Consider the following 15,998-nt stretch of genomic DNA (forward strand, 5'->3'; position numbering starts at 1 on the left):
TCTTATTCCCCCAGTACTTACCGTATTTTTCGCTTTGTAAGATGCTCCAGATTATAAGACGCACCCCAAATTTTGAGGAGAAAAATAGGAAAAAACTTTTTTTTAATAAATTGGTGCGGCGTCTTATAATCCATGCGTCTTATTACTTACCAGGGGTTGTGGCTGCGCTGGATCAGGGTCCCAGGGTCGTTGCTGGAGGCACGAGTGGGAGCATTGCTGCAGGCTGGGAAGAGGGGGTCTGCAGGGAGGCTTCTGTGCTGCAGGAGGCTCCTGTGCTGCAGGCTGGGATGAGGGGGTCTGCAGGGGGCTCCTGTGCTGCTGGCTGGAATGAGAGGGTCTGCAGGGGGGCTCCGGTGCTGCAGGGGGCTTCTGTGCTGCAGGCTGGGATGAGGGGGTCTGCAGGGGGGCTCCGGTGCTGTGTCCGGTGCTGTGGGGGGCTCTGGCGACATTTTGTGAAAGACCAGAGCCCCCCGGCAGTTCGTCCATGCGTTCCTGTACGAGTGACTCCGGGAAAATGGCCGCCGGAATCTCGATAGATGAGATCTCAGCGCCAAAATCTCGTCAGTCATACAGGAACGCATGGACGAACTGCCAGGGGGCTCTGGTCTTTCACAAAATGTCGCCAGAGCCCCCGCAGCACCGGAGCCTCCAGCATCACCCGGGGCAGCAGCGGTGGCGGGCAAGGTGACAGCGGTGGCGGGCGGCGGCGGCGGACACCCCCTCATCCCAGCCTGTAACGTAAGTGGTATATCTGCTTTGTAAGACGCACCCCATTTTCCCCCCCAAATTTGGGGGAAATAAAGTGCGTCTTACAAAACGGAAAATACGGTATTTCTAATTGTGGGCATTTTTGTTATGATATCGTACAAACTTTCTAAAAAGTTCAACTTTTATCTCTTCAGTCCACAGAGTATTCTCCCAAAAGTCTTGGGGATCATCAAGATGTTTTCTGGCAAGACGGAGACAAGCTTTTATGTTCTTATTACTCAGCAGTGGTTTTTGTCTTGGAACTTTGCCATGCAGGCGATTTTTGCCCAGTCTCTTTCTTATGGTGGAGTCATGGACACAGACCTTAACTGAGGAAAGTTAGGCCTACAGTTCTTCGGATGTTGTTGCGGGGTCTTTTGTGACTTCTAGCTTGAGTTCTCGCTATGGTCTTGGGATAATTTTGGTCAGCCGGCTACTCCTAGAAAGGTTCACCACTGTTACACGTTTTTGTCATTTGTCGATAATGGCTCACATTGTGGAGTCCTAAAGCTTGAGAAATGGCTTCATAACCTTTTTCAGACTGATAGATCTCAATTACTTTGTTTCTCATTTGTTCCAGAATTTCTTTGGATGGCGGCATGAGGTAAAGCTTTTGAGGTCCTTTTGGTCTACTTCACTTTGTCAGGCAGGTCCTATTTAAGTGATTTCTTGATTGAGAACAGGTGTGGCAGTACTCAGGGTGTGCATAGGGAAATTGAACTCCGCTTCCCAAAGATGTGATAAACCAGAATTAATTTATGTTTTAAGGGGGGGAATCGCTTTTTCACACAGGGTGCTGTAGGTTTGGATTTAATTTTCCCTTAATAATAAAGACCTTCATTTAAAATAATTTATTGGCTATTAATCTATTATTCTGTTAGCTTTTTCTAGGCTATCTCATTAGTCAGAATTCATTTTCTGTCTTGAAATCGTCTTCTCCTTGTCTGGCTGATGGTCTCAGACCCAGTTTCATGACCCTGTATGAGCAAATATTATATTTAATTATTCTCAAAAAAATCCGGATTACGTACCGGTAATGCTCTTTTAATGAGTCACGACAGCACCCCACATGAGAGAGAGGGATCCGCCCATAGGAACAGGAAACCTACAGAATAAAAGGAGGCGGTCCCCTCTCCTCCTCAGTTTAGTTTACAGAGTATAAAAAGGGAACTGCAAAAGTGTTAGTATTCATTCTTATTCAATAACATAAAAATTTCTTAACCCTATACAACCATTACTTCTCTGAACTTAAAGAAAAGTGCTGTGCATAATTTAGGGAGGGTAATACATGGGTGCTGTCGTGACTCATTAAAAGAGCATTACCGGTACGTAATCCGGATTTTTACTCTTCGTCACGACAGCACCCCACATGAGAGATTTTCAGAGATTCATTATTTGGGTGGGATTACTGTACTGAGCACAGCTCTACCAAAGGTCAAATCAGAGGAAGCAGAAAGGTCAAGTCTGTAATGGTTGTAAAAGGTAGAAGGTGAGGACCAGGTTGCGGCCTTACATATCATATGGATCGGTACATCTGCATGTTCCGCCCAAGAAGAAGCCATGGCCCGCGTGGAATGCGCTTTAATCCCCACTGGTGGGATTTCGCCCCTTGATGTGTAGGCTAGACAGATGGCTTCTCTAATCCATCGAGAAATGGTAGCCTTTGTGATCCCATATCCTTTCCTCAGGCCCTGAAAGGAGATAAGCAGAGCCCTACTCTGCCTCCATGTTTGAGATCTCTCTATATACGTCAGGATAGCTCTTCTGACATCTAAGGTGTGCAACCTATGTTGTTCTGGGTTTACAGGTGTATTAAAAAAGGAAGGCAGAATTATCTCCTGAGATCTGTGATAGGTGGATGCTACTTTAGGGAGGTATGAGGGATCAGGTTTTAGGACAATTCTATCCTGAAATACCACTAAGAAAGGCGGGTCTACTGATAGAGCCTGGATATCACTAACCCTTCTAGCTGAGGTAAGGGCTACCAATAAGGCGACCTTGTATGTTAGGACCTTTAGAGGTATGGTATCTAGTGGCTCAAATGGGGAGTCAGTTAAGGCCTCTAAGACTAAATTCAAATCCCACGGAGGTAGACGGGGAATATGGACCGGATTGGAACGTTCACAGGATTTGATAAACCTGGAGACCCATTTGTTGGCTGCTATGTTGTCCCCATACAAGGCTCCTAAAGCTGAGATCTGAACCCTTAAGGTGTTCACCGATAAACCTAATTCTCTTCCTCTTTGTAGGAATTCTAGAATCGGAACTATCGGAATCTGCTTAGAGAATGGTTTTGTATGAAAATCTAAGAATTTCTTCCATACCCTGCTGTACAATACGGTGGTAGATCTTTTCCTACTCAACAATAGGGTGTTAACTAGTTGTTCCGAGAACCCTCTAGATCTTAACAACTGCCTCTCAAATTCCACGCCGTCAAGTGAAGACCTTTCACTTGCGGGTGGAAAAATGGGCCCTGAGACAGCAGTTCCCTGTGTGAAGGAAGGATCCATGGATCGCAAAGAGACATGCTCTGGAGACACGAGAACCATGGTCTTTTTGGCCAGAAGGGCGCAATCAGGATTACTCTGGCTTGGTCCCTCCTGATCTTCCTGATCACTAGAGGTATCAGAGACATTGGAGGAAAGGCGTATGCCAGTTTGAAGCTCCAAGGATGGTGAAGAGAGTCCAACATATCTGGGTGATCCATGAGGTTCAGGGAAGCGAATGTCTTTACCTGTCTGTTGTCTCTTGTGGCGAACAGATCTATTTGGGGTACGCCCCATGCTTCTGTTATCATGTTGAATATGTCCTTGTTTAATGACCATTCCCCTTGTCGTAGCCTGTTTCGGCTGAGGTAGTCCGCCTTGGTGTTTTCTGCTCCTTTGATGTGCAGGGCTGTTAAGGATGGAAGATGAACCTCTGCCAACTGGAGGATGTTTGCTGCTACATTCATCAGGGTTCCTGATCGTGTACCTCCCTGACGGTTTATGTACGCCACTGCGGTGGAATTGTCTGACAGAACTCTCACATGCTTTCCCTGAACCTGTGGAAGAAAATGATTTAGGGCATATTCAACTGCTTTTTAACTCCTTCCAATTTGAAGAACACTCCTGCTCTGCCTGATTCCAGGTGTCTTGGATCAGACTATCTTCCATATGTGCGCCCCAACCCACAGGGCTGGCGTCAGTGATAATTGTTTTGGAGGGAATTATCATCCATGGTACACCCCCTGAAAGGTGATCCATGTCTAACCACCAGCTCAGGGATTCAATTACGTCACTGGAGAGAGTGATTTTACCCTCTAAATGTACTTCCTTCTGAATGGATAATATTTCATACTGCAATTGACGGGTATGATATTGAGCCCACAGTACGGCTGGTATACATGAGGACAGTGATCCTAGTAAGGACATGGCCTTCCTCAGGGTCATACGGGGCTTTGATACTGCCTCTGACACCTTTGTTTGAATAATTATTTTCTTTGACTGTGGCAAAAAACTCCTCTGACTTACAGAATCTAGTTGAATTCCCAGAAATATCTGGATGGTGTCTGGATTCAACCTGGATTTTTCGTAATTCACGATCCAACCTAGACCCTGCAAGGATGAGATCGCATTAGATAACCGCATTTCACATTGGTATCTGGAATTTCCGATAACAAGAAAATCATCCAGGTAGGGTATTATAAGAGTGTTTTGCTGGCGTAAGTGAGCCATCACTTCTAGGATCACCTTTGTAAAGATGCGGGGAGCCATAGAAAGCCCAAAGGGCATTGCTACATACTGGAAGTGACGAACCTGTCCTGCCAGGATGACTGCTACCCTTAGATACTGCTGATGTTCGGCATGTATAGGAAGATGATAATAGGCATCTTTTAGGTCGATTCCGGCCATGACACACCTAGGAAACAAGAGCTTGATGGTAGAACTAATAGACTCCATTTTAAAAGTTCGATTATATAGAAAGGAATTTAATTTCTTGAGATTAATGATGGTTCTGAATGAACCATCTGGTTTTTTGATCAAAAACAAAGGGGAGTAAAATCCCCTTCCTCTTTGATCTTGGGGAACCTCTACCAACACTTTTTTAGATAGGAGAGAAATAATCTCGGACTCTAGAGCCTCTTGTTGTTCTTGTCCCTTTGGAGATGTTGTTATAAAAGAATCCCAAGGGATTCTAAAAAATTCTAATTTAAGACCATCTTTTATAATGTCCAGGATCCAACGGTTGGATGTTATATGTTCCCACTTGGATAGAAAAAATTTTAATCTGCCGCCTACTTCAGGGTTAGCGGTACTTGCCACGTTTTGCGTTGTAAGACCCGGTAAACAGGGCTCCTTTTTGCTTAGGGTCTTTCGCCTCCCAGCGATCCCTTTGCTCAAATGGTTTCCTGGAAAAGGGTCGTCTCCTGAATGCTCTCCTGTAAGACGGAAGATACTGATTAGGAAAACCTTTCTTCCGTTCTCCTGCTTTCTTTAAGATCTCATCCAGAGTCTTCCCGAAAAGGAACTCACCCTGGCAGGGGAGCGCACAAAGCTTTGCCTTTGCCTGTGCGTCCCCTTTCCAGTTCTTCAACCAGAGTGCTCGCCGGGCTGTGTTTGTTAAGCCGGCTGACCTGGCTGCTAGGCGTAGCGAATCTACTGAGGCGTCTGCCAGGAATGCTACAGCCTCCTTCATCAGAGGGATCTTTGGTAGAATGGAGTCTCTTGCAGTTCTACCTCTGATCTGCTCCTCCAGTTGTTCCATCCAAACCAGCAGAGATCTCGCCGTACAGGTAGCAGAGATGGCTGGTCGGAATGCCCCTGTATTGGCCTCCCAAGATTTTTTAAGCAGGGCCTCTGCTTTACGGTCCAACGGATCCGTTAGCATCCCTGAATCCTCTACAGGCAAGACTGACTGTTTTGAGGTTGAGGCTACAGCCGCGTCCACTTTTGGCACTTTCGACCAAGTATTCAGCTCCTCGTCGCTAAAGGGATATCGCCTTTTAGAGGAAGATGGTAGAAAACCTCTGGCGCTCTGTTTGTCCCACTCTTTTTTAATTAATTCTTTAACGGTTGCGACAACGGGAAAGGATCTGCGCTTCCTTTGTCCTAACCCCGCGAACATAATGTCCTGAGCTGATTTTTTCCCTTTCTCATCAGGGCACCCCATCGTGTTTCTGACTGCTTTTACCAGGCTGTCCACGCTGCTGTTAGGCAGACATAACCCCCCTTCATCTTCGGATGAACTCGGCCGAGTTTCCGACTCATCTGAGGACTTATGCACCTCCTCCGATTCTGGATTTTCCGGAGATGGGGATCTGCTAGGTTGGCGGGAGCTAGAGATACTAGCCTGTGACAGTCCCTGCATCTCTTCTCGAATCATGGCTCTAACGTCAGATGGAGTCATAATGTTTTCCTGACGCAAGGTCAGTATGATGCAATCTGAGCATAACTTCTTCATATAGGAGTCTGGAAGGGGCTGTGAACATAAAGCACATTCTTTGTGCTTGGACTTGTGTGCCTTTTTCCTGGACTAAAGGAAGGGGACATAGGAGGAACATACATCAGTATATAGGTAGAGAAGTCTTTAAACTCACCCAGAGAAGCTGACAGGTACCGGATCTGGAGGCGGATTCTTTGAGGGATCTTTTTGCTTGGTGGAAGATCGCTCCTGACGACCACCATCTTTAATGCTGCTCCTGGCGCTTTTCTCCTTACTAGGAGAGCGCTCTGATACTACAAGGTGCGTTTCGTCGGCCGGTGAAGCCATACTCACATCCACACACCGGCCGACAGTAGCGCTGCAGCTTTTAAAAGTGGCGCCGAATCTCCTGCCTCCCCGGCCCGAACCCGGAAGTGCTCCAGCGACTTCCGGGTCAGACGCGCCGCTCATTCCTCCATGCGGCAGCGGCTGCTTATTTAGCCGGCCGCTTTGAGCGCGCGCGCCCTCATGGAGCCGGGCGGACCAGCGGTGACCGGACCCGGACCATGGCCATCCATCAGACGAGGGGGGAGGCTGTACACAGTGGCTCCCCCGCCGCTGCTACTGGAACCGCAGCCCCTGCCGTTCCTTACAGAGACCGACGCAGGCGGGTGCATGGCCCAGGATCTTCTGTAGGTACGTCCTGGGATTCCCATAGGAACAGGAAACCTAAACTGAGGAGGAGAGGGGACCGCCTCCTTTTATTCTGTAGGTTTCCTGTTCCTATGGGCGGATCCCTCTCTCTCATGTGGGGTGCTGTCGTGACGAAGAGTAAAACTGTGTCTTATGAAGATTGTTATTTTGTGTCAGTTATCAATGGTATAGCCACGTGATGCATTTTCATAGTCTTTATATTTTTATTGTGTCATTTTATTTGAATTAATAAAAAGTGGATATTTTTAATAATCGATTTGTTGGTAGGCTATTTTGTTGATTATTTAAGGGATCTTTGCATTATTTAGGCTTACTTATCGATTGTCTATGTTATTTTCTCATGACCTTATAGGCCCTCATGGATATAACGGCAAGAGATTCATCTTGGCTTTCACAAGCAAATTTGATTTTTAGTTTCAATAACTTTTATTTTCAATAACATAGCAATTGAACAACAGATTCCTTTACAAGGGAGTTCAATAAGCTTAAATCTAAACAAAGAGGAAAAACCATACATATATTAACTCAAATTCGAAAATACAGATATGACGAGACAAGAACATGGGGGGACATAAAAGAGGGAAAATGGGGAAGGAAATGAGATTCTGCACTTTACTTTATGGTAAGCTGCAGTACATTTACAAGTCAGGATTATACTTTGCTCCATTTTATGAGTTCCACCTCCCACCTCCCCGCACCCCACCCAACGTAGGCTCAACCCCAGTGTCATCAGAATCTCTCACAGGATAATGAAGTCTCAAATAGATAAAGTCAAGGTTTGTTCAAGATTCAAGTTCGTGTTAAGATCCATCCACTGTTTCCAAATTTGGTAGAAGGCCTCCCATAAATCTTCCCTAGTCGCATGTATACGTTCATATAAGAGGATTGTATTCATTTTATCTCTAACTGATTGGACAGAGAGAAATGGCGACCTCCAGTTGGTAGCTATATGTAGCTTAGCGGCCATAAGCAGCTGGCCTATCAACCTGTGGAATTTGTTAGAAAAGCCTGGGTACTTGGCTCCCAAAAGGAATGTGGCCGGATCAAGTTGTATTGCCCCGCCATACATTTTTTCAATTATTAATCCTACTTCCCGCCACATAGTCGAGGCTATCGGACATTCCCACCAAATATGCTTCATATCTCCCACTGCGCCACATCCTCTACAGCATTTATCTGAAATGTTGGGGTATATAGTGTGGAGTTTACTTGGGACTTGGTTTGTTCTGTGTAGGACTTTAATGGATGTCTCTGCCAGGGAGGCTTGATGACTACCCCTGGAAACTGTGTCACAGCATCGCCTCCAATTTTCCAAAGTTAATTGAATACCCAGGTCTTCCTCCCACTGTTTCATATAATGTAATTTTTCGACTCCATGTGCCGCATTGAGAGATTTGTATAGCAGAGAAATAGTTCCCCTTCCCAGTGGGTCGTCCATACACCTCTGTTCAAAGCCAGTCGCGTGAAAAGGGATTTTATGTTGTAGAAACTGTTCCGCAAAATGGAAAACCTGATAGATACGAAAAGTTTCGTTAATGGATGGATTGTATTTATGGAGGAATTCTTGTCTAGATAAAATTATATTAAAGGGTGAGCAGAGGTGTTTTAGAGTGGTAATTCCATTAACTTTCCACCAAGCAAAAGAACGTGGGTCAAGTCCTGGTGGGAACATGGGGTTACAGAAGAGGGGGGTCAGTGGGGAGGACTTAGATTGGAGATCAAATTTAAACCTTTCCTTCCTCCAAAGGATCAGGGAATGTGCTGTGAAAGGTGCTGTAATGTGTAAGCCTTTTGGTAGTTTTTGTGTGGACCACATAAAGTCAGGCAAGGAAAACGGAAGTAAGAAGGACGATTCCAGGCCAACCCATCTCGGAGCATGGTTGGCAGCGCAGGCATTAGTCAATTGGGCCAACTGAGCCGACTTGTAATACAGTGTGAAGTTGGGCATGGAAAGCCCCCCTAACCTTCTGTGTATGAACATTGTTTTTTGACGGATTCTGTTTTTTTTTCCCTGACAAATAAATTTTGAAATCATAGAGTGAATCTCGTGTAAAGTCTTATGGGGCAACGGAATGGGGAGAGAGCGGAATAAGTACAGAAATCTGGGAAGGGAGACCATTTTAATCGCATGCAATCTGCCCAACCAGGTCAACTTCATGGCAGACCATCTAGTTAAGTCAGCTCGAAGGTTTTTTTATTAACGGGAGATAGTTCCACTTGAATAAGGTCGACTTATGAGAGGTGAGATTGACTCCGAGGTAAGTTATATAATGTTCATTTTTTGTAAATTTAAACTGGGAAATAATATTTGTTTGCATGTCCTTAGTGGTGTTAAGAAATAGAGCTTCGGATTTGTCAACATTAATTTTGAGTCCTGAGATCGACTCAAATCTACGTAGGACTGAAAACAAATTTGGGAGAGTGGTAAGTGGACTGGACAAAGTCAGCAATAAATCATCCGCAAATAAGCTTGCCTTATATTGTGCGCCAAGTCCTACAGGCCCAAGTATGTTCGGGTTAAGCCTTATTGCCTCAGCTAGTGGCTCCATGGCCATGGCAAACAGGGCTGGAGAAAGTGGGCAGCCCTGCCTCGTCCCCCTTTGTATGTTGATAGGAGTAGGTCTAGTTGACGGGAGTTTCAAATAAGCTGTAGGGCTGTCATACAGTAGTTGGAGGCATGAAATAAGGGTGCGAGGGATGCCAAATCTGGATAGGACTTCAAATAGGTAGGACCATGAGACAGAGTCGAAAGCTTTCTCTATGTCTAAAGCTAATAGTAGCAGGGGTTGTTTGTGGAAGTTTGCTGAATGTATAATATTTAGATTTCTCCTAATATTGTCGGGGCCTTGTCTATTAGGTATGAACCCCACTTGGTCACGGTGAATAAGGGTAGGTAATAATTTGTTGAGTCTAGTAGTAATGATGGATGTAAAGAGTTTGAGGTCAACATTTTACAACGATATAGGTCTATAATTCTTGGGAAGGAGATGGTCCTTCTTTGGTTTTGGGATTACCGTCACATGGGCAATATAGAATTCAGGGGGCATCTGGGTGCCATTTAGTAGAGCATTACAGTCATTTTTAATGTGTGGTGTGAGGATGTTTGTAAATTTCTTGTAATATAGTGCTGTGAGGCCGTCGGGTCCGGGGGCTTTGTTTTTCTTTAGGTTTTTAATTACTGCAGAGATTTCGTCTTCAGATATTGGCGTATGGAGTTGATCTACAGTGGAGTTGGGGATTTTAGGTATTTTTAATTCATCTAGGAAAGAGGATAAAGATTGTGGCGAGGATATCCGTGGGGAGGTATATAGTTTCTGATAGTAGTCTCGGAATGTTTCGTATACTATATCCGGGTGTGCGGAAATTCTGCCTTTGGAATCTTTGATGGAGGTGACATTATTTAAGAATTCTTTGCATCTGAGCCTACGTGCCAACATGCCAGATGGTTTATTTGCGTATTTACAAAAAGTTGACTTAGGGTACCGTCACACAGTGCAATTTAGATCGCTACGACGGCACGATTTGTGACGTTGCATCGTCGCTTAATTATCGTTTCAAACATCGTAGACTGCGGTCACACTACACGATGCACGACGCTGAAGCGATAAATTCATGACGTATTTGCGATGTAGAAGTCGTATGGGACAGTCGTACGGTCGTGTCACACACGACGATTCAGAGCAAATTTTGCATAATCTGTGCGTGACGTTGTTCACAAGGGGCGTGTTGTGCCACTAGTTAGTGTGGTGATAGGCCAAAGGTTCTGTGCACACAATTGGTTGGAAAATTTGTCACCTGAGCGCTATTGTTCCCAATGCCACTTCACTGCTTTCAAAATTTCCTTTCTTCACTTCGTACTTGGACACTTGGTGGACCTGGACATCTGAATTTTGTACCTCGCTGAATATACCACGCTTTGCACCGCTGCTTCGAGGTATGTAAACCGCTTGGGCGTGGTGGATGGAACGCTGTATGGACGGCATGAGTGCTTCGTTCCACCACTGAAGCGAAGTGGATGGTACACTGTTGTGACTGGAGGGCTACAATGTGGCAGATGGTACGCTGTTGTGCTTGGTTGTGACTGGTGGGCTACAGCGTGGTAGATGGAACTCAGTTTGTTCGGCATGACCGCTTCGTTCCGCCGCTGAAGCGATGCGGATGGTACGCTGGTGTGACTGCTTATGACCGGTTGTGTCTGTTGAGATGGCACAATGGCACAATGTATGGTCACCATGAGCGCTTTGTGTGGCTGCTGTAGGGAAGCGGGCGGTAGTGGCCTATGGCGCGGCAGATGGAAGAAGCGATGCGGATGGTACGCTGTTGTGACTGGTCGTGACTGGTGGGCTACAGCGTGGTAGATGGAACTCAGTTTGTTCGGCATGACCGCTTCGTTCCGCCACTGAAGCGATGCGGATGGTACGCTGTTGTGACTGCTTATGACCGGTTGTGTCTGTTGAGCTAGAGCGTGGCAGATGGTACAATGTATGGTCACCATGAGCGCTTTGTGTGGCTGCTGTAGGGAAGCGGGCGGTACACTGTTTTGGGTTATGGTGGCCTATGGCGTGGCAGATGGAAGAAGCGATGCGGATGGTACGCTGTTGTGACTGGTCGTGACTGGTCGTGACTGGTGGGCTACAGCGTGGTAGATGGAACTCAGTTTGTTCGGCATGACCGCTTCGTTCCGCCGCTGAAGCGATGCGGATGGTACGCTGTTGTGACTGCTTATGACCGGTTGTGTCTGTTGAGCTAGAGCGTGGCAGATGGTACAATGTATGGTCACCATGAGCGCTTTGTGTGGCTGCTGTAGGGAAGCGGGCGGTACACTGTTTTGGGTTATGGTGGCCTATGGCGTGGCAGATGGAAGAAGCGATGCGGATGGTACGCTGTTGTGACTGGTCGTGACTGGTCGTGACTGGTGGGCTACAGCGTGGTAGATGGAACTCAGTTTGTTCGGCATGACCGCTTCGTTCCGCCGCTGAAGCGATGCGGATGGTACGCTGTTGTGACTGCTTATGACCGGTTGTGTCTGTTGAGCTAGAGCGTGGCAGATGGTACAATGTATGGTCACCATGAGCGCTTTGTGTGGCTGCTGTAGGGAAGCGGGCGGTACACTGTTTTGGGTTATGGTGGCCTATGGCGTGGCAGATGGAAGAAGCGATGCGGATGGTACGCTGTTGTGACTGGTCGTGACTGGTCGTGACTGGTGGGCTACAGCGTGGTAGATGGAACTCAGTTTGTTCGGCATGACCGCTTCGTTCCGCCGCTGAAGCGATGCGGATGGTACGCTGTTGTGACTGCTTATGACCGGTTGTGTCTGTTGAGCTAGAGCGTGGCAGATGGTACAATGTATGGTCACCATGAGCGCTTTGTGTGGCTGCTGTAGGGAAGCGGGCGGTACACTGTTTTGGGTTATGGTGGCCTATGGAGTGGCAGATGGAAGAAGCGATGGTAGGCATGAGCGCTTTGTGTGGCTGCTGTTGTTAAGCGTTTGGCACACTGGCAAAAGTATTGTTAATAGGACTCTTTGTCAACCATGTAATTTTTTTTTATAATTACTTTTTAGATGTCAAATCGTGTGGAGTTCATCAGGGATTTCATCGAGATTTATCAGTCTTTTCCCTGCCTCTGGAAAATAAAATCTCCTGAGTATTGTAACAGGGAAAAGAGGAGGGAGGGTTACTTACAGCTCATTGAGCTTTACAATCGTCAGGCACCAGATGAGGCAGCTAACGAAGCAGTTATTAAAAAGAAAATCCAGGCGCTCCGCACGGTGTGGAGGAAGGAGCTGAACAAGGTTCTTCAGACTACAAGGTCCGGAGCTTCCACTGAAGAAGTTTATGTGCCAAAACTGTGGTATTTTGAGCATCTTAATTTTCTGAGGGACCAAGAGGTGCCACGGACTTCAACGTGTCTTCGATTGTTGGCACCTGTGGAACCAATAGTTTCGGAGAACCACGCCGAGCAGGAGTCACAAGGGCAACAAGTAAGTAGCTCTTTGGACGAAAGTTCACCAATGTGTCCTATAATTACATAATTTTTCTCTGCATTTTAGGTTTTATACTTCTGATTATCACATCAGTTTGAAGTTGTTACAAAAACATGTACACATAAGTAACCCTGTCGCAGTCAAGTATTATATGGGGAACTTAATATGTATGAAATGGAGATATATGTAAACCATACCATCTAAGCAATATAGAAAATAGTATCGCTTCAAGCTGCCGATGTACTCTTGTTGAGACTATTTAGACTATAAAATATTGGTCAGGTTCCCATAGCAGTCAGAACAGTGTAGTTCAAAGTATTCAATAAAAGTGAGGGTTAAAGAATATTACTAAGCATCAAATATATTATAATCTTTTTGTTACCTACTACGAATATATAGTTTGGATGCGGTTATGGTGGTACTACTTTTTGTTGCCGGGTTCATAACTTTTTTTTTTTTTTTTTCCCCCCCCCAGGATGACAGTGCGCAGGAGAGTACACTAGACTGTTCACAGGACTGCACAACAACAGATTTAGTGGAGGCTGCACCTGCCAGGACTCAATCGAGGCAAGGTCCAAGAAAACGGAAAGCCATCTCAGACGCCTCAAATGAACTATTGAGCCTGGCAAAGAAGGTGTTGACAAGAAATGTTAGCCCTGCGTTAGAGGGGTTTGGACACTATGTGGTTGACAAACTGGCCAAAATGGACGACAACCAAAGAATACTAGCAGAGCGTCTGATTCTGGAAGCAGTAAACAAGGGTACTGATGGCGATTTGGACAAGAACACTTGTTTGGTCTCTTCCCGGCCAATACAGCGGACAGAGCCATCAAATTTCAATGGTTGGTCACAGGGTCAGACATCGATGCGACACAATCCTCACGTTTCCCACTTCGGCCAGCCACCCCCTAATAACTCCTACACGCCAATACCTTTACATATGGCTTCGCCCATCAGGCACCAAAATTTTCAGCCGGAACAATCGTCGTATCATAATTTGTGATTTCCTAACTACTTTTACATTCCTTTTTATTTTATTGTCTTGTTAAAATAATGTTTCAAATAAAAGCTTTTATTATAAATTCTATCACTACTTTTTGATTGGTGTGTCTCAATCACAGCACTGTATGAGGGAACAAATTAACGTAACAAATTCATGTACAGTTAACTAAAAAAAAAAAATCGAATGAAAGTTTAACAAAATCTTTTAATTGGAACAACAAAAAATGGATTATTGGCCCGCCTACAACTGCTGGCACATGTCCCGCAGCTTCTGCAGCTCCTCCATTGCCACATTGTGCTGCTCCTGAATATGTGCCATAGTGTGGAGTAACTTGTCTATGCCGGCTTCAATATCCTCCTTGTTGACAGTGACGACAGCTGTGGGTCAAAAAACATAACATTAATAACACAGTAGTCTCCCGATGTGTCTTTGCTTCTGTGAATGAAAATAAAAAAAAAAAAGTAAGCAAAACTGACTATGGGGGGAAGGGGGGGGGGGTGGGGGTTTGGGTTGGGGGTGAAAGAGTGGGCCTGCAACAAAATCAAAATAACTTAATTGTGGGAACCTACTAGGATGTTGAGGCACGGAGGGCACTTCGGGATCTGAGTCGCTGTTGAATGCCTCGTGCTGTCGGCGGCGGCGCTGTCTCTTTGCCTCTGTGAAGGAAAAAAAAAAAACAAGGTCTGTCAGCATATATGGCAACAGTGGCTGCCGGGGGAGGGGGGGGGGTGTTAAGAGGGGACCTGCAACTTAATCCAAATCACATAATTGTGGGAACCTACTAGTATCTGGAGGAGTTGACCCGGAGGGCACAGATCCAGGAGAGGCTGGGCGGGATGCCTCGTGGCGGCGGCGGTGCTGTGTCTTTGACTCTGTGAAGAAAAAAAAAAATTAAATTTTATTAAAAAAGGTCTGTTAGCATATATGGCAACACTGGCTGCCGGGGGGGGAAGGGGACCTGAAACAAAATCCAAATCACATTATTGTGGGAACCTACTAGGATCTGGAGGAGTTGACACGGAGGGCTCCGGGACATTTGACCCTGAGGGCACAGAGCCAGAAGAGGCTGGGCGGGATGCCTCGTGGCGGCGGCGGTGCTGTGTCTTTGCCTCTGTGAAGAAAAAAAAAAAAAAAAAAATTTTATTAAAAAAGGTCTGTTAGCATATATGGCAACACTGGCTGCCGGGGGGGGGGGGAAGGGGACCTGAAACAAAATCCAAATCACATTATTGTGGGAACCTACTAGGATCTGGAGGAGTTGACCCGGAGGGCTCCGGGACATTTGACCCTGAGGGCACAGAGCCAGAAGAGGCTGGGCGGGATGCCTCGTGGCGGCGGCGGTGCTGTGTCTTTGACTCTGTGAAGAAAAAAAATAAATAAATTTTTTTAAAAAAGGTCTGTTAGCATATATGGCAACACTGGCTGCCGGGGGGGGAAGGGGACCTGAAACAAAATCCAAATCACATTATTGTGGGAACCTACTAGGATCTGGAGGAGTTGACCCGGAGGGCTCCGGGACATTTGACCCTGAGGGCACAGAGCCAGAAGAGGCTGGGCGGGATGCCTCGTGGCGGCGGTGGTGATGTGTCTTTGCCTCTGTGAAGGAAAAAAATAAAAAAAAAAAAATAAAAAAAAAAAAAGGTTGGTAAGCATATATGGCAACACTGGCTGCCGGGGCGGGAAGGGGACCTGAAACAAAATCCAAATCACATTATTGTGGGAACCTACTAGGATCTGGAGGAGTTGACCCGGAGGGCTCCGGGACATTTGACCCAGAGGGCACAGAGCCAGAAGAGGCTGGGCGGGATGCCTCGTGGCGGCGGCGGTGCTGTGTCTTTGCCTCTGTGAAGAAAAAAAAAAATATATATTTTTTTAAAAAAGGTCTGTTAGCATATATGGCAACACTGGCTGCCGGGGGGGGGGGAAGGGGACCTGAAACAAAATCCAAATCACATTATTGTGGGAACCTACTAGGATCTGGAGGAGTTGACCCGGAGGGCACCGGGACATTTGACCCTGAGGGCACAGAGCCAGAAGAGGCTGGGCGGGATGCCTCGTGGCGGCGGCGCTGTCTCTTTGCCTCTGTGAAGGAAAAAAAAAAGTTAGGTCAGCAGTTCGCTGTGCCACATAGTACTTTTCACCGTT

General features: G+C 46.3%; 1 protein-coding gene across 1 annotated transcript; it reads left to right on the forward strand.

The window, feature by feature from the left end:
- Positions 1 to 11,268: 11,268 nt before the first annotated feature.
- LOC138664901 (uncharacterized) lies at positions 11,269 to 13,937 on the forward strand. Its single transcript, XM_069751933.1, has 2 exons — positions 11,269 to 12,847; positions 13,326 to 13,937. The coding sequence occupies exons 1-2, from the start codon at positions 12,428 to 12,430 to the stop codon at positions 13,851 to 13,853; spliced, it is 948 nt and encodes a 315-aa protein (XP_069608034.1). The 5' UTR covers positions 11,269 to 12,427; the 3' UTR covers positions 13,854 to 13,937.
- The last annotated feature ends 2,061 nt before the right edge of the window (positions 13,938 to 15,998 follow it).

The sequence above is a fragment of the Ranitomeya imitator genome, chromosome 2 (assembly GCF_032444005.1).
Source record: "Ranitomeya imitator isolate aRanImi1 chromosome 2, aRanImi1.pri, whole genome shotgun sequence".
NCBI lineage: Eukaryota > Metazoa > Chordata > Amphibia > Anura > Dendrobatidae > Ranitomeya > Ranitomeya imitator.

What these genes read in the sequence shown, in the direction of transcription:
- LOC138664901 (XM_069751933.1), top strand. Translation starts at nt 12,428, where the DNA reads ATGTCAAATCGTGTGGAGTTCATCAGGGATTTCATCGAGATTTATCAG. An exon ending in AGGAGTCACAAGGGCAACAA is followed by an intron (nt 12,848 to 13,325) that starts GTAAGTAGCTCT and finishes TCCCCCCCCCAG; the next exon opens with GATGACAGTGCGCAGGAGAG.